Below are 26,749 nucleotides of genomic sequence, written 5' to 3'. Positions count from 1 at the left end.
TCTGTGGATTCATCCAACTGAATTGACAACAATCCAAATGCAGCGTCTTTGATTTCAGCAATCACCTGTTCTTTTACGTCACTAGACAAGTCAGCAATCCTCCTTTGAACCGTATTATTTAACAGAGAAATTTTGTTGAACTTTTTTTCAGCTTCTGCTCCAAGCAGAATCCTGGCCATCTTCAGAGCACATGGCTTGATCAGAGTCTCTCCGACTGTGAGGTTTCTTCTGTTGCGCAATGAGGAGGCTGACGGCATAAGAAGCCTCCGTAAGACGCTTGTTTTGCTGAAATAATGTTCCACTTTGATCCAAGCGCTGGCGCTTCACGTTCTCTTCAATTCGCTTGAAGAAGTCCACATCCTTGTGTTGATGATGTGGATGAATTTTCTCCAAATGGAGCTTCAACTTCGATGGCCGCAAAGATTGATTTCCGAGAACTTTCTGGCATAGGACGCATTGTCCCTTTAATTATCCACGATCATGAAAGGATGTGAATCCAAACTTTATGTATTGCTCTTCATATCCCTGTTTTGTCATTTCAGAAGGGTTTCTGGAAAAAAAAAAGGAAAAAATAGGGAAAATATAAAAAAACAAGACTAAAAAAATATGCAGGGAATATTGGGTGGCTACCACTGGCCACCACCAACACACACAGAACTGAACTCTTGTTTTAGGCCTTGTGCGTGAAAAGATTCTATTATTTGGGCAAATATTAGGCAGACTCTGTGGCCCACTGATTGGGAACCCATGATCTAGACCTGCGTTCCACAACCTTTTTAGCCCAGGACCAAATAAAAAATCCAGGCATCCAGTCACGATCCATCAAACCCCTCCCCCCCCCCCCCCCCTCACAAACCGTCACGGAAATATCGATTGCTTATGACGTTAATATCTTGGTAAGGGTTCGGTTCATCATCTTTGTACAGTAGTACAATTCGTAATTGAACAATAAAGCAAAGTGACGACAATCATACCAAACACTGTCCTTATTTTGTTGTTATTTTGTACGGATCTCCACGACCATGAGGAGAGAGAGAGCGAGAGACCACGCCCCCCCTTGAGAATGAACAGCGACTTCGATCACAGACACCGCCCACTTGATATTATTGTCAGCCAATCAGGCATAAACTCCCTGCCTTGTTGGCAGCTTCGGAAGAGATGAATCCGCATCCGCCGGATGAAGATTTAATGAAGAAGATGATGATGAAGATGAAGATGATGAAGATGAAGATGAATCTCACAACATTCATTGGCAGTGTATCTTTTGTGAAATAGAATAAAACTTTAATTATTAAAGTGACACACCAAGATAAGGTGTTTGAACTTTATTTTAATCTTCATCGTGAATAGATGATGAACTTAAAATGTAACATGAACTGATAAACAAAACAAGAATAACTTTTACTGAAAAAACCTGATATGCATCTGAACTTGTATCCAGGTTCAATGTTCCGTTATCATGAACAACATTAAATGAACAACATTCACTGATTAAACCCGAAAGTGAAACTTACAAGCCTAATTCAAATGTTCCGTTAGCAACATTGTAGATGTGGATTATCCAGTTTCTTTTCTTTGGCTGTCTTCTCCGCCACTAGATAGCTGGCTTTGGTCAGTCCCTTCAACGGAAAAACAGCCGAACTCATTACTGACTTGCTGTTGTTCATCTCGCGTTCTTTCCGGAGAAAAAACTCCCGCGACTTGTTGACATGATGTCCATGTTTCTTCTCGAGGTGCCGTTTCAGCTTTTGGGGCCTGAGGGACTCGTTGGCCAACACGTCAAGGCATATCACACACTGTGGTCGATGAACATTGTGCTTATCGATATTCAAGGTGAACCCATAGTTCAGGGACACAGGCTGATACTTTCGAGCCATGGCGAGTACCTTACGCTCACAGCTCAATCTTTCGAATGAAAAGCAATGGACATTCGCGTGTCGGAAACTAAACGCATGATCTGACTGACCGGATGCAAGCGCGGTACATCGCGGTACATCGGTACAGCGCGGTAGAAGAGTCCACACTATAAAGTTTGTGTCGGCGTTCGTTTGATCTCTGTTCTGTTCAGTCGGGAGAAGTAAATCGTCGATAGTTTTTTTCCCGCGATTTCTGAAACGATCGTGCAACCCATTGAAAATCCTTCGCGACCCAAACATTGGGTCACGACCCATAGGTTGCAGAACGTCAATCTAGAGTCCGAGACCATCCCCTCACTCTGCAGGCTGTAGCTGCCCTAACCATTCATCTCAGCTATCCCTACTGCTCTTTTACCCCACTCGTCTAGACCTTGGTTTAGAGGCTGGTGCTCTGCCTTCCATGCACCGTCACCCACCGTTCTGCTCAACCGTACCACTCGTTCTGTCACTCTGTCCAGAGTATTCACCGGGAATCAAGATCACATCCATTGATACCGTCTGTTCCATTATGACACCTCCTTCTATACCTTGCTGCCTTTACTCCATAATCTGCAAGTTGCAGTGTCCCATTCGCACCTCCTTGCCCCCTCACTCTTCCATTACCTGGGATAAATCTGTGGCCTTGGGTGGTCACCCATTTTGTTGCATGTAACTGGTCAGGGTGACAGTGGTGTAGCTTTTCAATCCCCTTTCTGCCATTCCTCGTGTTCATCCACTCACCACTTTCATAATTTGATTAATTAGTCAGGCAGATAGGTGTATCCATCATAAGAATTGTGGGTTTAGACATACAAGCATGAAATTTGGCACAGTCATAGATAATAATCTAATGAATAATTCCAGATATGGACCCACCGCGAAAACGTCCTATGGTAGCCATGGCGGCCATTTTACAAAATGGCCGTTTTGACCGCGATTATTTTTTACCGGACGACACAAATGCTTCTTTATGTTCTAATGAAATGACTAGATACACATATATGCCATAATTGTATTCTCCAAATGACCACAATTTGCATTTGTGTTGCCAGCAATGTCAATGAACCCACCAAGCACTGTAACGGTAACTTATATTACTAGATTGTTCCAGTTTGATCTTGTTTATACGTCACAATTTTCTCCACCACACTGGCACAAAGCGGTACATTTCAAACTAGCTTGTTTGCACTTGCATCGTCCCTTGCAACCCTTTTTGCATTTACAACAAATCAGCTCCCTTGATGAAATGCTGGCTTCAGGAAGCATGGACCACGGGGGTTTCTAGTTGTGGGGATCGATCCATCCCCAATCCCCAGGTGAGGGCAGATCCATAACAACCTTGAGCATGTTTCCCCAGCAGTGGCCACCCGTGTACACAGCCCTCTTGATTTGTTGTACCAGGGCTCCTCTGGTAGGGGGAATAGCTTGCATGGCTCGTCCTTTCTTCGTGAAGAGTGCCTGTCGAGCTTCGTCTATGTTGACGAGATTGCTGGTGCGATCGTAGAGAAGAATGGTGAACCGCTCGAGCACTGCCACAACGTCATCAGAGATGTCTGCTGTCCCCGTGTAGAGATGAACTAACGCTGGCGTCAATTCGTCAAATACTTTCCAGGTATCCCAGGCTGTATTCTTGCCCCGTGTATTAAATGACGAGACTGTGTCACACCCTGTGTATGCATGGAACATCGGGAGGGCCTGTGACTTATCTGGTCCGAGGAATGCTGCAATTTCATGTGCTGGAATATACCTGAAGTGCTGGCCTGTCCCAAAGGCCACCCAAAGCTCCTGGATTTTGAGTTTGGTTGTTGCTGCCACAGCCAATACCACTATATCTGTATCCACCATACGCAGAAGAATTTTCTGAAATCCATCACGGACTGCATCCGCGAGATGTATCATCATTCGTGTATCAGCCTCCTCATGGTCACATGGGGCAAGATGACTGGTGTCGCGTGCGGGAATGCACGTCACATCTGAACCATCCGTGGTGACTATCTGCTTATCTGATACAAGATGTGTGATGTGTTTTGTCAAGAAGGCAAACAGTTCTGTTTTGTTTGCATCAATTCTCAGGAACTGCTGCCAATTTCCTGGAAGAACAGTGGATCCGTCAACTCTCCTTCGAATGCCTTTCCCACGTTTGTCCCTGGCTTGAGATTTCAGGCTGTTGTTTTTGTAAAATGGCCGCCACGGCTACCATAGGACGTTTTCGCGGTGGGTCCATATCTGGAATTATTCATTAGACTATTATCGATGACTGTGCCAAATTTCATGCTTGTACGTATAAACCCACAATTGTTACACCTTTCTGCCTGACTATAATATGGTTTCAGGCTCCGTGGATGCCAGGCACTGATACACATACTTGTCATACACTGCACCCATAAACTGCCTTAGTTTAACATCCTCATTTCCAAACTCATTTCCAGCATTTTCCTTTTCTTCTGCCTGACAAATCAAAGCACCCAGAGCAATCAAATACTGACCCAGTTTCCTTGGATCCTTTCCCCTATAGTCCATGGGCTGGGGTGGTTTCTGTGTGACTTTTATGTGCCCTAAGTTTCTCTTCATATTATTGAAGTAGACCATGTGGGACATCAAAAAAGTGAGGGTGGACATCTGGGAGCCTGGTCGGATTTCAGAAAATGACGTCACAATATCAAGTCTCATCCTGAAAATGTCTGCTGCTCTTCTTCTGCTCCAATCGGATCATCTGATCATGTCCTTGTTAAAGTGGACATCTCTCTGACCATCCTCAGGGAGCCTGCTCAGCGTCGACGAGTCTGGCATTTCACTCAGGCCAACTGGCACGGTCTTCAAGCAGCCATCAATCATCTGGACTGGTCTCCCATCTCTACCACCTCTGACATCAACTCATCCTGGGAATTCTTCCAAAGTAAATTGCTCTCTCTCATGCACAGATTTATCCCATCTCGTCTTCAGTTGTCATACCCTTCCTCCCGTCCATGGTACACGGAATCTTGTGGTGAGGCTGTTGCCCAGAAACAACTTGCCTTCGTCTCCTGGAAAGCAAATCCAACGGAAGGAAATCTCATTTCCTTTCACAAAGCCCGAAACAAGTGTGTGTCCACCCTCAGGAGAGCCAGGAAACAATATCTCTCCGTTCTCAAGACCGAACTCTTATCTGTCTCCCTCTTCCAAATCCTGGTGGCGTCTGGTCAAATCCGTTTCTGGTGTTTGTTCCCCCTCCATCCCCTCCCTTACCTCAAACGGCGACACAGCTGACTCCGCACGTGAAAAAGCTGAATGCCTCAACTCTGTGTTTGCCTCTAAATCTTGTGTCCCAAACCCATCCCTCTCTGTACCCACAATACCCAGTCGTACCCTGCTGCTCCTGGACTCCGTGTCCTTTCCTCCTGACAAGGTGGAAAAGTTTCTGTCAACCCTCGACTCTGATTCTGCAACTGGACCCGACGGCATCAGCCCACGGGTCCTAAAATCCTGCTCTGCCGCTCTATCTCACCCTCTCTCTGTTCTCTTCACCCTCTCTTTTGCTCAAGGTCAACTGCCATCTGCTTGGAAATCAGCCAACATCACCGCTATGCACAAAAAAGGTGCAAAAACAGATCCTAGCAACTACAGACCAATCAGCCTTCTCCCAATTATCAGCAAAGTCATGGATTCCATCATTGCTTCGGATATGAAATCTTTCCTCTTCTCCAATGGCTTGATCTCTGATCATCAATTTGGTTTCAGACCAGGTCACTCTACTCTGGACATGCTGCTTCTGCTGTCTCAACAATGGATGGAGGTCCTCAATGCCAAACAGGAAATTAGAGCTGTCTCCCTCGACATATCACGTGCCTTCGACACGGTCTGGCACCCCGCTCTGCTCACCAAACTCTCCTCCTTTGGTATCCATGGAAATCTCCACGCATGGCTGGCGGACTTCCTCTCTAGTCGTCGTCAACGTGTGGCCCTGAATGGGTTTCTCTCATCTCCTCTTCCTGTTCAGGCTGGAGTTCCCCAAGGCAGTGTTCTGGGCCCCGTGCTTTTTCTGGTCTTCATCAATGATCTCTCTGACTCTCTTGAAAATCCTCTCCATCTCTTTGCTGATGACTCCACTCTCTGCCGCTCCATTCCTCTTCCCTCAGATCGGCAGTCTGCAGCCTCCTCACTCTCTGAAGACTTGGACAAAATCACAGACTGGTCAAACAAGTGGAACATGTCTTTCAATCCTGACAAATCTCACACTCTTACTATGTCTCTCCAAAAAGATCGACTGGACAACCCTCCCATCTACTTTCTCAACAATCCTCTCCAAGAAGTTCTGTCGCTCAAGCTTTTGGGTCTCACTATCTGCCATGATCTTTCTTGGGAAAACCACATTTCCAAGCTGGCCTCCAAAGCCAGTCGCCGACTGGGCATCCTCCGTCGCGCGAAGTCCTTCCTCGGCACACCTGAGCTCCTCACCACATACAAGGCTTTCATCCGCAGCTCAATGGAATACTGTTCTCCCCTATGGGCCGGTGCTCCTGCCTCACACCTAGCTCGGCTTCACGCTGTTGAAACCAAAGCTTTCAGAATTATTGGAATCTCCCGCGATGAAGCTATCTCTGAGGGCCTTTCACTCACTCACCGCAGGCAGGTAGGTGGTCTTTCTGTCTTCTACCGACTCCTCTCCGGCCTTGCACCCCCAGCTCTCTCTGTGCTCTGTCCCCCAAATATTCCTACAGGTCGCACAAGATCTGCCAGCAACCCTCTGAGGGTTAAACTGCCGAAATCTCGGCTCTCTGCTCACCTTCACTCTTTCATTCCTCTTTTCTCCCAACTCTGGAACAAACTCCCTCACTCCCTTCAATCCCACTCCTCCCTCCAGGTCTTTAAAACAGCTGTTCACCACCATCTCTTATCTTCCCCCATCCAAAACCTTGATCTTTTCTACCCCCGCTAATTCACCCCAGATCCACCTTGTTTGAAATTCCAACTTCTTTCCTGGAAGTCCTGGCAGTGTCGATATGTTTTATACCTCTCCTACCGCCCCCTTCCCATGCCCCCCCCCCCCCCAAAGCCCTCGCCCTCTCTCAGATCTCTCGGTGTCTCCATGTCTCTCGGTCCCTGCTCTCAAATGTTGTGTTTGTGTCCTTCCCCCTCTCTCCCCATCTTGTCTACCGCTCCCGATGTTATATGTTTTATGTGTCGGTTTGTCTTTTTATGTGATTAATGTTCGCTCTTTCACGAGCCTCGATCTTGTATACAAAAAAAAAAAAAAGAAAAAAAAAAGCTTTTGCGTTCATGAGGCGACCAAAAATTTGGGGTAGGGGAAACTAAAATGCTTATAACGCCACAACCATACATGATATAACTGCAAACTACCATTCAAAATATTTGTTTTTATTCACTCTGGTTTCAGGCTCCGTGGATGCCAGGCACTGAACACTGCCAGGCACTGAACAGATGCCAGGCACTGAACTGAACTGAAGAAGTTTCGGGAACTGAGTGGCCTGCTGATGAGGAGGAGAGTGTCGCTGAAGCTGAAGGGAAAGGTGTATGCTGCATGTGTGAGAAGTGTTATGATTTATGGGAGCGAGACATGGGTAATGAACGTAGAGCAGCAACGAAGGCTGGAAAGGGTGGAAATGCGAATGGTTCGATGGATGTGCGGAGTATCGTTGAGAGAGAGGAAGACAAATGATGAATTGCGAAAGATGATGGGAATATTGCCTGTGATTGATGCTGTGAAGAGGAACAGGTTGAGATGGTTTGGTCATGTGTTGAGGAAGGAGGAAAGTGACTGGTTGAGAAGAGTGATGGAAGTTAATGTAGAAGGAAGTAGAGGACGGGGAAGACCGAGAAAGACTTGGCTAAAGATGGTGGAAGAAGAAATGCGGGCAAGGGGGTTAACAAGGAGAGATGCAGAAAATAGGGCAAAATGGAGAAGATTGTCATGGGGACCGCAAGGCTAACCCCCGCTCTAGCAGGGAACATGGCCTTAAAATGCATGTTGTATTCACTCTACATGTGACAATATGTAATTATCTGATCATTATGCAAATTTGCTGTCCAGAGGTCAAAAGGTCATGGAAATCGGGGGTTGCTTAAAATCTGACCCACCGGAAGAAAAATGTGAGTTACAGGCTGCCTGTACGACTTGAGAATGTTTGCTGGCTGTCAGAGGTTGCCAAGACATATCCCTATCACATGATATGCATTGTATAAGAATTAACCCTTTTGTAACGTATACATCAACTTTGATAAATGGTGCTATTTCAGACATGTCAGAAATTCCAGTTTTTCCATCGTCTAAGTGTACATTATTCATACCATACAGGTTGGTGATTGTTTTGTAAACCTCTTTTAGATTATTACTATACATATCAGCAGAAGACGCAGAGGAAATGACTTCTTGCTATTTCTGACAACGATGAACCATTTAACCCTTTTATTTCATATGGCGAAGGTTGTACTAGGCTGTTTAGGAAAATATCTGAAAGAAAGCGGGGCTGAGAATATTCTAGTAGAAAGTTGTGTGTTTGGTGTCAATGTTGTTGACTCGGTACTAGAAGCCAGAAACTACTCAAGGTCACTCAAGGGGATGCAGCTCCTAAAAGAAGCATTATGTCGCCTGCAATGGAAGGAATTCTTTGAACAGGAAGGCAATGCAACAAAATACAGTGAGCACCTAGAAAATGTAGTGGCATTCAAAGCAGCAGTTGCTAACAAGTCATTTGATAGTGTGAGCATTCTGGAAGGATCAAAAACGTCAGCTCAGCAGCTACTTTGTGCTTTTGATGACTTCAGAAACGAAGCAGGAAAATGCAGTGAAACCTTCAAATATTGGGACACATTTATCACACTTGCGACTCATTTGGAAAACCTCATCAGAAGTGACAGGGAAGGAAATTGGGATTTACATCTTCAGACTGTGCAAGCATTGCTTCCAATTTTCATGGCTTTTGACTCAACCAACTACATCAGGTGGGGTTCCCTCTATCTTGAGGACATGCGCAAACTCCCACAAACAGCACCTGAGATCCACATAGCATTCCAAGAGGGCACTTTTGCCATAAAGAGGACACCTGGGACTTTTAGAGCAACTGGAGCAGACATGGCGCTGGAGCAAACGATAAATAGGTCCAAGAAAGGCACCTCGGGGATAATAGGCAGCACAAAGAAGAAGAAATACGTTGCAATGTGGGACATAATCTACCATGAGATGCTGGCAATTAGTAATCTTTTCAGAGAACCAAGTGGAGTTACAACCCAGTACCAGCAAGATGTAAACAACTCCTTCAGCAAATATGAGACTGAAACCGGGGAAAGAAACGTCCAAGCAATTCTAACTGTTATTGAAAACAAGGAGAATCCTTTCAGGAAAGATGCCACACAGCAAATACTTCACAATATAATGACACAGGAAGTAATGACTGACGAAATCCGGAATCAGCTGCTTCAGGTAAAAGCAATTGGGACCACAGCCTATGAGAAACTACGTAAAGAACGGTTTGTTGAACGACTGTTCAGGCCGTCGGCTCAAATATTTCGGACCATTCACAGAACAAATCTGAAAACTTTCAAGAGTATCCGCGCACTCCCAAAAGGACAAGAGGCTTCAGGAAAGTCACAAACACAGAGGGAAGATAAACATAGGCAGCGTGTCATTGAAATTGCCCGTGCCCGAGGGAGATCCATGACAGACCTTCTAGAATATGACTTGACGTCGTCTTCTTCGCTTTTTGACAGCCAGGGTCTTATGTCAAAGAGCACTAAAAGTGACCTGATGAATGAGATTGCAAAGAAATATTCAATTGATGTTCTGGATGATCAAAAGACATGCAGGTTGGGTATATAGCGGATGTCATGGCTAATGTAAGGAAGATGACTGCCAAAGAATTTACTAACTTCGGTGAATTTAGTGGAGGCATTGTAGACTACATACAGAGATCTGCAAAGGGAGCTGATCGAATAGATTATATCTTTGATTCATACTTTGACATTTCAATCAAAAACTCGGAAAGAAAGCGACGAGAAACCATCTCTCCGATTGAACTGAATGCAGTCAGTGAAGATACACCTTTACCAGTTCAGATGGAGCGGTTCTGGCCAGCTAACAGGAACAAGCATAATCTTGAGATTTTACTGCACCAGACAGCCATAAAGCACGCGCGAGAGACCCCTTCAAGCCTGAAGGTATTTGTGAGTGGCTTTTCAAGTGAATCTGTCGAAGTCCCATGTCTTTCCTGTTGTGATGGCTATTGCAGGGACATTCCAGAACTCTGCATTGATATAGAGGAAGCAGATACACGAATTATACCCCACACCTTACATGCTGTGGAGCACGGAATACAACGACGAGTGGTGTTATCTCCAGACACTGATGTATTTGTGCTGTTGCTCTTTTACTGGGATGTACTGCATGAAAAGGGCCTTTATGAACTGTGGTTGAAAGTTGGCAGTGGAAACTCTACCAAATATATTGCAATACATTCTCTTGCATCAGATAAAGGGCCTGACCTATGCAAAGTCCTTCCCACTGTGCATACGCTCACTGGGTGTGATTACACCAGCAAGGTTGGCACAAAGCAAGCGGCCCTTAAAGCAAACCCAGTAGACAACCTTCAAGGATTTGGTTGTAGCCAAAATGGACCTTCTGACGATGAAGTTGAGAGAGCAGAATCATATCTAGTGAAAGTCCTAAAGAATGGAACTACCTGCACAACAATGGATGAACTCAGGGATCATAATTATCACCACAGCAAAACCCCACTCGAGAAGTTGCCACCTACAAGCCATGCCATAAAGGCCCATATTCTAAGGGCATATTATGCTACATATGTGATGACATCAATTGATGTTCTGGATGATCAAAAGACATGCAGGTTGGGTATATAGCGGATGTCATGGCTAATGTAAGGAAGATGACTGCCAAAGAATTTACTAACTTCGGTGAATTTAGTGGAGGCATTGTAGACTACATACAGAGATCTGCAAAGGGAGCTGATCGAATAGATTATATCTTTGATTCATACTTTGACATTTCAATCAAAAACTCGGAAAGAAAGCGACGAGAAACCATCTCTCCGATTGAACTGAATGCAGTCAGTGAAGATACACCTTTACCAGTTCAGATGGAGCGGTTCTGGCCAGCTAACAGGAACAAGCATAATCTTGAGATTTTACTGCACCAGACAGCCATAAAGCACGCGCGAGAGTGCATCTAGTTTCACTTTTAATTTTTCACATTTCAGAGTGCATCTAAATTTCATTTCAAGTTTCACCCCCCCCCCCCCCCCCCCTTCTACAGGTGGTTGTTTTAGGACTTAGTGGGTTAACGACATGGGAATATTGTAAGAAATTAGTAAATTAAGTGATATTTAGGCTTAAAGAAATAAGTAGTTGGTGATAGATCATATTCATACTGATGAAAATGTTCGATTACTTTATTTTGTGGCATGTGTCTTCCACTGCAAAGGAAAATCAGCTTTTCTGAAATAGCACCATTTATCAAAGTTGATGTTTACGTTACAAAAGTGTTAATTCTTATACAATGCATATCATGTGATAGAGATATGTCTTGGCAACCTCTGACAGCCAGCAAACATTCTCAAGTAGTACAGGCAGCCTGTAACTCACATTTTTCTTCCGGTGGGTCAGATTTTAAGCAACCCCCGATTTCCATGACCTTTTGACCTCTGGACAGCAAATTCGCATAATAATCAGATAATTACATATTGTCACATGGAGAGTGAATAAAAACAAATATTTTGAATGGTAGTTTGCAGTTATATCATGTATGGTTGTGGCGTTATAAGCATTTTAGTTTCCCCTACCCCAAATTTTTGGTCGCCTCATGAACGCAAAAGCTTGATATTGTGACGTCATTTTCTCAAATCCGACCAGGCTCCCAGATGTCCACCCTCACTTTTTTGATGTCCCACATGGTCTACTTCAATAATATGAAGAGAAACTTAGGGCACATAAAAGTCACACAGAAACCACCCCAGCCCATGGACTACTACTGCTCCACAATCTATGAAGCTTGTTCCACTGTCCATTCTGAACCTTTTATGTCTTCGAGCAGATCTCATACATCAGCAGCCACATACCTCATCATCAAATCCCATTTTGAACTTCATTCAATAAGCCCCCACTAGCAAGAAGATGACTTGCATTTTTATTACAGAATTTTCTGCAAAAAAAAAAAAGCAAGCATCCCACAAACCAGATAAGGTAGGTACACCCCTTAACTGATAGTGGTAGGTCTTCACAAAAGCATTCGATGCATGACCTTCGATGATTGGCGCTCCTTCTTTTGAGTAGCCATTGACTCCCCCAATGTCTCAACGCTCTCATAAAGACAATTCAGTCACGTTTCTCGCAGGAATCCCGCATGTGCGCACGAGTGTGCCCTTTGGGGAGAAATGCCACTCAGGCTTTAGGCAGGAAATGAAACTTTGCAAAACCTAGCATGACCAAAACGACTCAATCATGTTCTCCAAAACAAATATGTGGTTTGTACAACTCCACTCAGATTATTTACTCGTCCTCTGTTCTGCTTGGCCTTGCATGAAAGGATTTGATAGAGATGTTTAAGAAAATGAAGGGTAGAGACCCAAAAAAAAAAAATGGAAAGATAGTGGCAGTAGAAAGGTTTAAACTGGAATTAGGTAGCTGATCTGGTACATGCAAGCATTGGGGGTGGGGGTTTGGGGGAGCGGAAAGAGAGAGAGAGAGAGAGAGAGAGAGAGAGAGAGAGAGAGAGAGAGAGAGAGAGAGAGAGAGAGAGAGACACAGAGGTATGTGGACATTGGCAGGATTGAAAGGTAGCTTCGGTATGGATGGGTGATTGTGACATTTCTATTCTCATTTTTCTTTTGTATGCAGCACCTGACTGTGTGTAGCAAAGTTTGCTGGGGGCATGGCTGTGACACTGATGCAGTCCCCCCTGTAGGTTAGAGCAGGAATTTGTAATTTGTTTAGGATGCCGGCGATAGCTCACATCCTCTTTGCAAAGAACACTGTGGGATCATTAACGTCCACCAACTACTGCTAGCAGATAGGATGCCCAGTTTGACGTCCATCCGAGATATGGTGCACACTATTGTCCTGCCAACAAAACACCAAGTTGAGATTCAAATCAAGCTAGACAGCTCAGAGGTGTGTGCGCATACCTGTAGATTATCTTGACAGGCCACTGCTCCTGGTACAAAATTAAAAGTGAAACTAGATGCACATTTTTTAACTGTGAGTAGTTGTGGCCGGGGCCCCAACTGCTCCATTTTGATGATCGGACACGTGGCCCATGATGTCATCTTTATAAAACTGAATTCAGAATGGGTATTCGATAATACACATTAAATTTTGCATCCCTTGCTTGAGCGATTTGAGAGGTGGGATTTTTAATGTACCTTCAATCCAAAATGGCTGCCACACCATGTGACCGATGACGTTTTAATTATTACCCTTCTATCCCCATGGGTAGTTAATGATATACTTTTGTTCAGCCATTTGAAAGATGATTTTTAAAGGTTTTAACTTAAATCCAAAATGGCTGCCAGACCATGTGACCTATGAGATTTAAAATTATCATCCAATATTCCAATGATCTAGAAAGTAGTTGTGCAGAAGATAAAATTTTAAGTTTTATTCTTCAACAATATGCAAAAACTGTCAAATCACGTGACCGATGACGTCATCAATTTAATTCTCTCAACCAATTTCTCTGGAGTTCACCCACAATAATTAATGTATTGATCAGAAAAGAATTTAGACGCATCCAATTATGGCTGGCATACCACTTCACTGATGACATCATTGCTATCAAGACTTATTCCCCATGGGGAGTACTTGACATGTGCAAAGTAGAATTTTTTCTGTTGAGCGGTTTCAGAGAAAAAGAGGTCCAATTTTTTTCCTTTTTTCCAACATGGCTGCCCTGCCACATGACCTATGATGTCACAATTATTAAGAAACTCTCCATGAGTAGAAGCTCCTGTGTTGAAAATTTCATAATTTATCGATTAAAAGTCGATAAGATTAAATGATAAAGCCAAATAAAGATGAAATGAAAATGGCAAATTTCCTCTACATATTTGAGACACCCAGCGGATAATAAAATTAATATTCTCATCCAAAAGGAAAATAGGTTCAACTAGAACGGCGCTCAGTAGAGAGCACACCTCCGCCTGGTTGGCCATATCACTCAATGGTGAATAATCACTTTAAAAATTCTACTAGCTGGATCTGGATCCAGACCTTCACCAAAATTGAATCGATTCTTCCTTGTCAGACACTCAACCTGTCCAACAAGTTTCGTCCAAATCCATCCATAACTTTTTGAGATATTCTGCTATGTATCGTTTTTGGCCCGATCTTCCAATGGTGAGGAATCATTTAATAAATTAAATAATTCTCATATCCGAATCCAGATTCATATCTTCACCAAAATCGAATCGAATCTTCCTTGTCAGACACCCAACCGGCCCACCAAGTCTCGTCCAAATCTGTCCACAACCTTTTGAGATATCCTGCCATGTGTCGTTTTTGGCGCTATCTCCCAATGGTGAAGAATCACTAAAAAAAATTCTAGTACCCAGATCCGAATCCGGATCTTCACCAAAATCTAATCATTTCGCTCTTGTCATATACGCTACAACTCTGCCAAATTTCATCTGAATCTGTCCACAACTTTGAGATATTTTGTTCACACAGAAACATACAGGGGTGAAAACATAACCTCCATCCACCTTTGGTGGTGGAGGTAATGACTAAATGTACAAAGCCTTTTAAACAAAACATTGTCTTAAATAGATAATACAGGACAAGATTGTACAGAAAAGCTAACACTGATCAAGATTACATAGAAACAAATAACAGTTAAAGACCTTGGGCAATGAGGGCCAAAGGAAACAGGTCGACTTGTGAGAAAGGGAGAGTCAGGTATCCAACAGGATGGTGCAGAGTTTGCGCACATACCTTTGATCCGCCTAGTCTGGGTTATATTCTCAACCTGACTATAAATTGTTGAATTGGTACTTTATAGGCAACACGTTGCTGTGTCGATGCCTCAGACGGATGTTAAGTTCGGCACCTGTCTGCCAGCATCGATTCCGGGTGGACATGATTTATCCAAGTGTGTATCAAATAAGTCGAGCATCGTATGTTGGTATACTGGAAAAATTACAAATTCCTGCCCCAAAGTGCAGGGGCATCAGCACCAGAGCTGTGCCTTGGTAATGATCCAAGCAGCAGAACAAATCAAATTCGTAATCGAATCTCGTTCGAAATGACAAAGAAAAGAGAAGAAACGATATGCTTCAGGAATCCAATTGCACATTTCTGAGCGATTTATCCTCCTGAGACGAAATGATCACCGAGGTTGCACATAAAAATAGGCCCACATCGTTGATCTTCACTGGTGGTGGTGGTGGTGGTGGTGGTGCTTTACATTTAGATTGGCAGATTACAGCTGTGCTAGCGTTGCTCGTCATTCTGTTTGTGGCTCCAGAAGAGGAACAGATGCAGTGCAGGTATAATATCCATCAGCAGATGCTGTGTGTCGCTCGGATATGTGAACCTCATTCAGCACCACCTCGTCAAAGGGATGTTCTGCATACAGCTGTTAACACCAGAGAGAAAATAAATAAATAAATAAAATCTGTCATTATCTATGTGCAATAAATACTGCCGAGCAATCACATATTTACATTCGTTCACAAAATAAATGCCAAGTGTTACGTGGTCCTCCCGGTAACTACCTGGTCTTGGTGACCCCCGGACCGTGGGAGGACCCCGCCAGAAAGATCTCTGATTTAGACGCTTTCGTAACGCAATCAATATGAAAGACACAACAATTCAAGTCAATAAGAAACCCCCACACCAAGGATCCAGATTAATGGATTATATATTCCCAATCAATCAACCACACTCAACAATCAATCAACAATATTACTCAGATGGCCATCTCATATTTTCCCCCCTTTCCCCACTCACAACCCCTCAATAGTCACGGTTCCTCACAATGTCTCTGGGCCCCTCCAGACCAGGGTGAAGGTCGACTTCTCCGCACACGGGCGGTTGAACGGACCCCTGGCTGACGTGCTCCAAACGTGCACGTCACGTACCGGGAACAGCTGTTGCAGCGCACACCTCCTTGTAAAGCAAAGCGGGCACAGCAAAGCACGGCTCGCAAAGCGCGCGAGCCCCAAGGTGCGACCCATACGCGTCCTTGTAGACGTGGAGGCAAACTGTGCCGGACGCTTGGTTCCGTGCACGAACCCACGGCAACTTGACGTGTAACCGGTAATTACCCCGCACCGGTAACTCCTCTCGCCAGACGGGCTTTCAAACGCAGCGTTCCCCACGCTGCTCAATATCGACACCGCTCGCGTCGGAGCTGGGCGATGAGAATAAGATGGCAGCTTCTCCCGGACCTTGTGTCTTTTTCTTCTTCCGGTTCACTATCCCGTTTCCGGTCTCCTGTTATCCGGAGCCTCTCTAACCCTTTAACCACAACAACCTTTAATAGAATAAATATTAATAAGCAATGACATGAATAGTAATTCACCTAAATCCGGGATCCGTAACACTCCCCCCCTTCAAGAAAGAAAGTTTGAACACCGCGAAAACTTTCTTTGCAGGCCAACTTTGATAAACAAACAAGATATCTCACACCCCAAATCATCAGTTCCCCCAGGCACAATTATCACATCTCAAAAATAAAGCAACAAAATTTCACCAAAACCCCCCGATTAATTCACTCTGGACAAAGCGTCCGCCACGACATTGTCCCGGCCCCTTACATGTTCAATTTCCAAGTTGAACCCCTGCAAAGCCAAACTCCATCTCATCAACCTCTGATTTTTATTTTTCATTCTTTGAATGAAGGTTATGGGGTTGTGATCCGTAAAGACCTTTATGGGAAAGGACGTGATTCCTAAATACACCTCATAATGTTGAAGTCCTAGCAGGAGAGCAAGGGTCTCTTTCTCCACGGTGGCATAATTTGCCTGATGTTTATTGAACTTTTTGGAGTAGCAGCACACGGGGTGGTCCACTCCATCCTCATCTTCCTGTAACAGGACTGCTCCAGCCCCCACATCGCTGGCATCTACGGCCAACTTGAAAGGTGCTTGAAAGTCCGGAGCGGTTAGGACCGGAGAGCTCATTAGTATCGCTTTGACGTGGGCAAAGGCCGCCTGACATTTGCCATCCCAAACGAATGGGGTCTCCTTTCTCAACAAACTCGTTAAAGGGGCTACCACATCCGAAAAATTCTTACAGAACCGCCGGTACCACCCCGCCATACCTAAGAATCTCATCAGCTCTTTCTTCCCCTTTGGGACTTGGAAGCGATCGATAGCTTCCACCTTGGCGGTCACTGGTTGTACCTGACCCTGCCCTACTACATGGCCGAGGAACACTACCTGTGCTCTTACAAACTCACTCTTGGCTAAGTTGATGGTCAGCCCTGCCTCGGACATCGTCTGAAAAAATGCATGGATTTGCTTAAGGTTGTCTTCCATGGTCATGGTGTGGATGATTACATCATCCAGATATGCCTCCACCCCCTCCAGGTCTGCAATGAGCCTATTAATCAGTCGTTGAAATGTAGCCGGCCCGTTCTTCAATCCAAAGGGGAGGACCTTGTACTGATATAACCCATTCGGAGTGACCAAAGCTGAGATTTCTTTGGCTCTATCGGTAAAAGGAATCTGCCAATACCCTTTCAGCAAGTCAAATTTGGTAACAAATTTAGCTGGGCCTATTCGATCAATACAGTCGTCAATCCTCGGGAGGGGATAGGAGTCGGTCTTGGTCACTGCATTCACCCGTTTTAAATCTGTACAACACCGAAAGCTGCCATCGGGTTTCGGAACCAACACACATGGGGAGCTCCATTCACTGTTGCTTGGTTCGATGATGTCATTGTCCAACATATATTGCATCTCCTTCCGAAGATACTCCATCTTCACTGGGTTCATCCGATAGGGGTGTTGTTTCACCGGAGTGGCCTCCCCCACCTCGATATCATGATATACTAAGTCCGTACGACCAGGTACATCTGTGAACAAATGTTTAAATTCGAAAATTAGGCTGGACAGTTGTCCTTGCTGTTCCCTTGTCAAATGACCTAACTTCTCATTCAAATGACTCAACACTTCGGTGTTCGTCAATTTGGGGCAGGCCTGGTCATCCAAGTTATCAAACTTCACACCGGCGTCTCCGTCCATTTTCACCGGTACGACAGGTGAGACAGGAACTATGTCTTCCACCGGTTCCCTCTCATGATATTTCTTCAGTCGGTTGACACAACTGTCGCTTTTTCCATCGGTCGGGAGTGATCACCACGTAGTCTGTCTCATTCACCCTCTCCTCAACTGCATAAGGACCGAAATATCTAGCCTGGAGGGGCTGACCTGGAACGGGAAGCAATACTAGCACCCGGTCCTGAGGACTGAAATTCCTTATCTGCGAGGTCTTGTCATGTCTCTCCTTAATTTTCCCCTGGGCCATTCTCAAGTTCCGTCGTGCCACATCACAAGCCTTTGCCAATCGGTGTTTCACTGTGGACACATACTCCACCATCGGTGTCTGGGACTCCTGTAGTAACCACTGTTCTTTCACCAATTTCAACGGTCCTCGCACTGCGTGTCCAAACACAAGTTCAAACGGACTGAATCCCAAGGAATCCTGCACGGACTCCCTCGCAGCAAACAACAATAGGGGTATCCCTTCATCCCAATCCTTGGCACATTCAAAACAATACGTTCAGATCATATTCTTTAAAGTCTGGTGAAACCTTTCCAGGGCCCCTTGGCTCTCGGGATGGTACGCGCTGGATCTTACTTGTTCCACCCCCAACAGGTGTACCACTTGCTGGAAAAGCGTGGACATGAAATTGGAACCCTGATCAGATTGGATGACCTTAGGTAGACCAACCAAAGTGAAAAATTTAATCAAGGCCTTTGCAATAACTGCCGCCGTGATTTTCCTCAGAGGCACTGCCTCCGGGAACCTGGTGGATGCGCACATGATGGTCAGTAAGTATTGATGTCCAGCTTTGGTTTTGGGTAAAGGGCCCACACAGTCCACAATGACTCGGCTGAATGGCTCTTCAAAAGCTGGAATTGGCTTTAAAGGGGCGGATGGGATTTTTTGATTCGGCTTTCCCACCAGCTGACAAGAATGGCAGGACTTGCAGAAGTCCGCCACATCCCGTCGCAATCCCGGCCAGAAAAAAATGTACCAATATCCTGTCACAGGTCTTGTTCACTCCCAAGTGCCCGGCCCAAGGGGTCTCATGTGCCAAACTCAATATCTCCTTCCGGTACAGCGGTGGCACCACAATCTGATAGTGAACTTTCCACTCATCGTCTGCGGGCACCTCCGGTGGCCTCCATTTCCTCATTAGGGTTTCCCCCTTCATGAAATACCCCACAGGTATCTTCGTAGCCTCTTCTTCCATAACGGCTTTCTCAATTAAACTCTGGATCTCCAAGTCTTCGTGTTGCTCTTCCACCAGTCTCCTTCGGACCAGCGCGGTTTGCTCAACTTCGTTCCCCGCGGTCTCCGACGGACCCTCCACGTCCCCTTTTGTTCCAGACGCTACCGTTTCTCGAAATCCCTGGGTATCACATCACTCCCCTGGTTATTTCCCCTTTCCGAGTTGTCTTCCCGTACCTCTAAGGGTTCCAACTCCCCCTCTCTTTCTTCCTCCTTCTCTTCCGAATGCTTTCTACCCATAGCCCGAGTCACTGCACAGGATGGAAAGATACCCGGAATCTCCATCTCTAACCGAGTGGTGTTATTTTCCTTACTGGGCTTTTCCACCAACATTGGGTTACCAGAAACTCGACCCCCGGCCAAATCATTCCCGATAATAAGAGATTCCCTCCACAGGAAGGGTGGCTTGTAAGCCTACGGTGACCGGCCCTGATACCAAATCAGAACTCAACTGGATGACATGAAGCGGAGCTTTAACATAGCCCCCGACCCCCTGTAAAAGCACACTAACCCCAGTTGCCGTCTTCTCTGACAATGGCAAAATGCCCTCCAGCATCAACGATTGGTGGGCTCCTGTGTCCCTCAATACCCTAACTGGCTTCTGGTTACTCGGGTCGCCATCCAGCGACACGAACCCCTCTGAAATGAAAGGTTTGTAGCCCTCATGAACAAGGTTTTCCCGGGACGCCGTACCTTTGACAGGGGAATCTTCACCAGGCTCTGCTCTCCAAGAATGATTTCTCACACTTGCCAGTGCATTCGGAGTCGCACTAGACTGATTCCGTTCCGGGTTCTCCCTTTTCCTGAGGTAACATTGGGACATCAAGTGTCCAGTTTTATGGCAAAAAGCACAAGTAGGCCCGGAGAAGAACCTCGGGGTCGGCCTTGAGCCCCCTGGAAAATAAGTTTGTCTTGGGCCCATAGCCCTCTGATTTCTACCAGTTGTGGTATCAGAGTTGTCTCCATAATCATCGAGGCCGCCGCCATGTATTGTCATTCTCCGCACCGGGTGTTCCATAACTCCCCTGCTGAAGTCTAGGCGAGGAGTTAGGTTTGTGGACCCCTATCCGGTGTGTTAAGGCATAATCATCTGCCATGGTGGCTGCGTCCCACAACTTTGGTACTTTCTTTTCCTGCAGGTACACTTTGATGTCCTCGTGGACACACTGTTGAAATTCCTCCACCAGGATCAAGTCACGCAATGCTTCGAAGTCTTTCCTGACTCCTTTTGACTCACACCACCGATCAAACATGTTTTCTTTCACTCTGGCAAACTCCACATGGGTCTCACTCTCCCTCTTCCTGGCATTCCTGAATTTTTGCCGGTAAGCTTCAGGAACCAACTCATAGGCTTTGAGAATGTGCTTCTTCAATACCTCATAATCTGCACATTGGTCCATTGGTAGCGCCGAATAAATATCTTGAGCTTTACCCACCAGCACACTTTGCACTAGTATGGTCCAGGCCTCCTACGGCCAGTTTAACGGTCGAGCCACCTTCTCAAAGTGTGGAAAAAATTTAGCGACTTCCTTTTCACTGAAGGGTGGAACCAGCCTCACATGTCTGCCCACATCCCAGGTGTTCTGGCTAGGTGTCGACCCCGTCAGCAAGGGTGGTACCTCTCCCCGTTCTCTCATTAAATCCAGCTCCTTGAATTTAATCTCTTGCTGAAGCGCCAGATCACGTTCCTTCAACTCCCTTTCGGCTTTTCTCTCCTCTGCTTCAAGTTCCCTGGCAGCTCTCCTCTCCTCTGCTTTTCTCCCTTCTAACCTTTCCTGGAGTTCTCATTCCACTCTCCTTTCCTCTGCTGGTTTCTCTTCTCTCCTCTCTTCTGCTTTCCTTTCTTCTACTGCTCTTTCCTTTTCTGCTTTCCTTTCTTCTTCTGCTAACCTTTCCTGGAGTTCTCGTTCCACTCTCCTTTCCTCTGCTCGTTTCTCTTCTCTCCTCTCTTCTGCTTTCCTTTCTTCTTCTGCTCTTTCCTTTTCTGCTTTCCTTTCCTCTTCTTTGATCCATTCCTGGCTCCGTAATTGCAACTCCAGTTTCCGGAGCTCAACGGCTTCTGGTTCTTCGGGTAGCCACTGCCAGGCTAACTCGTCCCATGTTCCTAATCCCACCATAGATTGTATCACCACGGTCTGCAACTCTGCCTTCCTCAAATTAGTTCGGACCTCCAAGTTAAAATGTTTGGCCAATTTCAAGAGGTCCGCTTTTAGTAACGCTCGGAACTGTGCCTCACTAGGTGTTACCGCAAAGTTCTGTGCAACAAACGCCATGGTGACTATCGTTAACACCTGTTAACCTTCACCCAAGACGTTACCACAATTTCTCAAAAATTTACCAAATAATAATTAATTAATAAATTTTAATAAATAAAAATTATTATTTTATTATGTTATACAATTTTAGATCCCGGAATTCAATTGGACGAGCCCCCAATTCTGTTACGTGGTCCTCCCGGTAACTACCTGGTCTTGGTGACCCCCGGACCGTGGGAGGACCCCGCCAGAAAGATCTCTGATTTAGACGCTTTCGTAACGCAATCAATATGAAAGACACAACAATTCAAGTCAATAAGAAACCCCCACACCAAGGATCCGGATTAATGGATTATATATTCCCAATCAATCAACCACACTCAACAATCAATCAACAATATTACTCAGATGGCCATCTCATATTTTCCCCCCTTTCCCCACTCATGACCCCTCAATAGTCACGGTCCCTCACAATGTCTCCGGGCCCCTCCAGACCAGGGTGAAGGTCGACTTCTCCGCACACGGGCGGTTGAACGGACCCCTGGCTGACGTGCTCCAAACGTGCACGTCACGTACCGGGAACAGCTGTTGCAGCGCACACCTCCTTGTAAAGCAAAGCGGGCACAGCAAAGCGCGGCTCGCAAAGCGCGCGAGGCCCAAGGTGCGACCCATACGCGTCCTCGTAGACGTGGAGGCGAACTGTGCCGGACGCTTGGTTCCGTGCACGAACCCACGACAACTTGACGTGTAACCGGTAATTATCCCGCACCGGTAACTCCTCTCGCCAGACGGGCTTTCAAACGCAGCGTTCCCCATGCTGCTCAATATCGACACCGCTCGCGTCGGAGCTGGGCGATGAGAAGAAGATGGCCGCTTCTCCCAGACCTTGTGTCTTTTTCTTCTTCCGGTTCACTATCCCGTTTCCGGTCTCCTGTTATCCGGAACCTCTCTAACCCTTTAACCACAACAACCTTTAATAGAATAAACATTAATAAGCAATGACATGAATAGTAATTCACCTAAATCCGGGATCCGTAACACAAGCAACAAGGAGCTCTGGACCTACACAATGTCTAACTAGAAGGGCACTCGTTAGAGCACGCGCATACCTCCGCCAGGCTGAACAGTTTACATTTTGTATCCCACTGATAGGCCGGATCTGGATCCGGACCTGAACCAGTATCTAATCGGCTTGTTCTCATCATCTCCCCAACTCATCCACCAAGTTTTGTCATAATCCTTCCACAACCTTTTGAGGTATTGTACTACATATAGTTTTAGCCCTATCACTCAATGTTGAAGAATCACTATTTAAAAAATCGTATCCTCATCCGTATCTTCAGCAAAATCTCATCAATTTGTCCTCGTCACACACCTAACCTGTCCACAAAGTTTCGTCCAAATCTGTCGTTTATCATGATATATATCATGTTTAGCCTCATCCCTCAATGGTGAAGAATCACTTAAAAGAAAGAAGAATCACAATCTCTACAGATGCATGCAGTTGTTAAAGTCTGTTCATATCTTGCTTTGCGCAGATGTCCGATTCCCAACATATGCAAATAACAGAGGGAGAAGGAAACAAGAAGTACAATTGAAAACAAAGTAAATGGAAGTGGGGCTGAGGGGTTGGGTTAGGGTTAACATTTGAGGATCGTGAACGTCACCATTTTTACATATGCGATAAATATGTAGATGGTCTCAAAGAGGAACAGCTCCAAAGCAATGTCTTTCTTACCTTAAGGATTTGACGAGCATCAAAAGATTCCCGATCTTTAAAGCAATGTCTCTCTTCCACTAGTGAAGCATGGAATTTTTGGCGAAATGCAAAACAAAGAGCGAAGCATATTGATCAGAATTATGTTCAAGCGGATGTATCTTATAATTAAAAATAAATAAATAAATGAATAAAAATATATGATGAAATTATTGTTACGTCATCTTTCCGATTTGGGTTCCCGAAACATTAACTCCTTTGCACAATTTGGATTTAAATAGATGCAAGGACATCATTAGGAAACATGCAAGGACATCTCTGACATTTTAACCGATCATCGATTTATGGGACCGCGTTCGCATGTACATGGAAATAGCAGGTTTAAGGCACAATCCCTGCTGCATCCAGCAAACGATGAAACATCCGTTGAATACACAAGCGTGCACCGTGTTTTGTGGCTGACACACACACACACACACACACACACACACACACACACACACACACACACACACACACACACACACACACACACACACACACACACACACGAATTGGGATGGAAAATCTTGGCATTATATTGGAGATGGATGGGACAAGTGGTGGAAAGAAGAAAAGAAAGATTGGATTTCGGATTGGTTGGTCTGTTTTTAGCTTTCCCATTTGAAGCTCTGATTCCTGATGCGGGGAACCCAGGCTCAAATCCCATCAACCGTTTGTGTTTGTCCATTGCCTCTTAATGTCCTTGTAATTAATGTCGATGTACAGTGATGCCGTACATGTTGAAAAAGTATAGTTTGACCTGAAAGTAATTCTGATCAGTATAAAAAGAGTTAAGAAGGCAATTGGCTCAATGTGGTTGAGAAAAACATCTTGTTTTTATTTTATTATTTCCTACAGTGTTCCAAAGCTTATGGAAGATATTGTACGAATACATACATCACTGGGAGGACAAGGATATTGGGAGACATCCGCATACTTTTATATGCATTACGAGCACACAGGTGTACAATAGAAAAATAAACTGTACATGGGATTTGAACTTGAGATTGGGATTCCCTTTCCTATTGAAGTAAGGGTTTGTGGGGCACGGGGTATGATGAGGGGGCAGGCAATGGAATGGGGTGGGGTGGGGAGAGGAGAGGGTGGGGGAGGGGGAGAGGTAGCCGTGGTCACACTGTGGAAGGATCATATAGCAAAGATCATATAGTTGAGCAACAGTTTTTCTGTAGTTTATTAGTTGAGGTGCCAAGACAATGCAACTACACAAATGACCTCTCCTTGGCAAAGAAATGACCTCAGAGGCCTCTGCTTTTTAACGTCTCTGCTTTTTACTGACTCTCCCGGTTGAGTAAGTCTAATGCATTCTTCCATTAACCCTCCTGGAATAAACTTTTAAAAATCCAAGATTACTGCATCCGTTTACTTTTGTTCCTCTTTTCTCCCGTCTACGGAACCACCTTCCAGAGGCAGCTCTTTCCACTCTTTCCTCCAAGGCTTCAAGCAGGCAGTGCACCACCACCTCATGTCACACCCCCCCAATCCCTACCCATGATCTTCTCTACCCTCATTGATGATCATGATGATGATGATGACCACTCCTGCATCATCAGATGCATGTGGCTACCGTAGCAGTTTCTTGACTATTGGGCACAATTCTGGTCGGGGCGTCAATCCTACACAGGATACTCGAATGGACATTCATCCCAGTAAGCTGGTACTCATTCCGCTGACCTCTGAAGGATGACAGGCTGAGTCAACCCCACCTGGTGTTAATTCAACGACCGATAGGGATTTGAACTCAGGACCCTAAAATCCCAAGCCAGCACCCCAACCGTTAAGCCAACACCAGGCCTCTCTACCCTCATTAATCCTACTTAATTCAACTTTCTAACTTGCAGGTTGTTGCATTTCCTCCCCTTCTGTCTCCTTCCCCTCTCTCTCATTTTCCTGTTCATTCCCTTGTTTTGTGTGGTGTACAAATGTGGCCTTACTGGAACTTCATTACATTTTACCCCTTTGACAACTTCTTCTTTTTTTTTTTTTTTTGTATACTGAATCGAGGCTCGTGAAAGAGCTGACATTTACTTCACAAACAAATCAACCAGACAAACAAAATATATAAAAGAGGGAGCGGAAGACAAGAGAAGGGGAAGCACACAAGCACTTGAGAGCACACAACATTTAAGAGCAGGGAGATGTGTGGGAGGGAGAGGGCTTGGGGGGAGGAGGCGTGGGAAGGGGGGGGGGGTGGGAGAAGTATAAAACGCAAGGACACCAAGGACTTCCAGGGCAGAAGTTGGTATTTCAAAAAAGTGGAATTGGGGTGAAATTAGCAGGGATAGAAAAGATCAAGGTTTTGGATTGGGGAAGATAAGAGATGGTGGTGAACAGCTGTTTTAAAGACCTGGAGGGTGGAGTGGGATTGAAGAGAGTGAGGGAGTTTGTTCCAGAGGCGGGAGAAAAGAGGAATGAAGGAGTGAAGGTGAGCAGAGAGTCTTGATTTTGGCAGTTTAACCATAAGAGGGTTGCAGGCAGATCTTGTGCGACCTGTAGGAATATTTGCGGGACAGAGCCCTGAGAGAGCTGGGGGGGGGGGGGGGCAAGGCCAGAGAGGAGTCGGTAGAAGACGGAAAGACCACCAACCTGCCTGCGGTGAGTGAGTGAGAGGCCCTTGGAGTTAACTTCATCGCGGGAGATTCCAATGATTCTGAATGCTTTGGTTTCAACAGCGTGAAGACGAGCTAGGTGTGAGGCAGGAGCACCAGCCCAGAGGGGAGAGCAGTATTCCATTGAGCTGCGGATGAAAGCCTTGTATGTGGTGAGGAGCTCAGGTGTGCCAAGGAAGGACTTCGCACGACGGAGGATGCCCAGTCAGCGGCTGGCTTTGGAGGCCAGATTTGAAATGTGGTTTTCCCAGGAAAGATCATGGCAGATAGTGAGACCCAAAAGCTTGAGTGACAGAACTTCTTGGAGAGGATTATTCAGAAAGTGGATGGGAGGGGTTGCCCAGTCGGTCTTTTCGGAGAGACATCGTAAGAGTGTGAGATTTGTCAGGATTGAAAGACATGTTCCACTTGTTTGCCCAGTCTGTGATTTTGTCTCTTCTCACTCTTCCATGAGCTTCGATCTTGTATCTAATTTATATTTACTACAATCAATTGTTCATATCACCACCATAGGGTATAGATAATGTTGAGCTTGTTAAAATGGCAAATAAACCAACAAATAATGGTTAAAATAAAAGGAACAAACCTTTGGATGTTTTCGAACCTACTCCCTGAGCTACTTTCTTCCTGAATGTTGTATTCAGTAGAGTGACGTGTAGTTTCACCTGCTCAAAATCTTTTTTCAAAAACCCAATGGAGGAGAAATGGGAAACCAATTCATTGGCCAATTGCTGCAGCCTAAAACAG

General features: G+C 45.3%; 1 protein-coding gene across 1 annotated transcript in view; it reads right to left on the bottom strand.

The window, feature by feature from the left end:
• Positions 1-13,485: 13,485 nt before the first annotated feature.
• Positions 13,486-26,749, bottom strand: part of ASCC1 (activating signal cointegrator 1 complex subunit 1) — an 82,552-nt gene continuing 69,288 nt past the window's right edge. The window contains exons 7-9 of the mRNA XM_068110735.2: positions 26,589-26,740; positions 23,355-23,413; positions 13,486-15,474 (exon numbers count right to left, since the gene is read on the bottom strand). Of these exons, the coding sequence (XP_067966836.2) occupies positions 15,343-15,474; positions 23,355-23,413; positions 26,589-26,740 (343 nt within the window). The 3' untranslated portion in view covers positions 13,486-15,342. The remainder of the gene's footprint in view (positions 15,475-23,354; positions 23,414-26,588; positions 26,741-26,749) is intronic.

The sequence above is a fragment of the Myxine glutinosa genome, chromosome 3 (genome assembly GCF_964187855.1).
Source record: "Myxine glutinosa chromosome 3, kmMyxGlut1.1, whole genome shotgun sequence".
Lineage (NCBI taxonomy): Eukaryota > Metazoa > Chordata > Myxini > Myxiniformes > Myxinidae > Myxine > Myxine glutinosa.
Note: the sequence above shows the minus strand (reverse complement) of the source record. Positions and strands in the feature narration are given on the sequence as shown.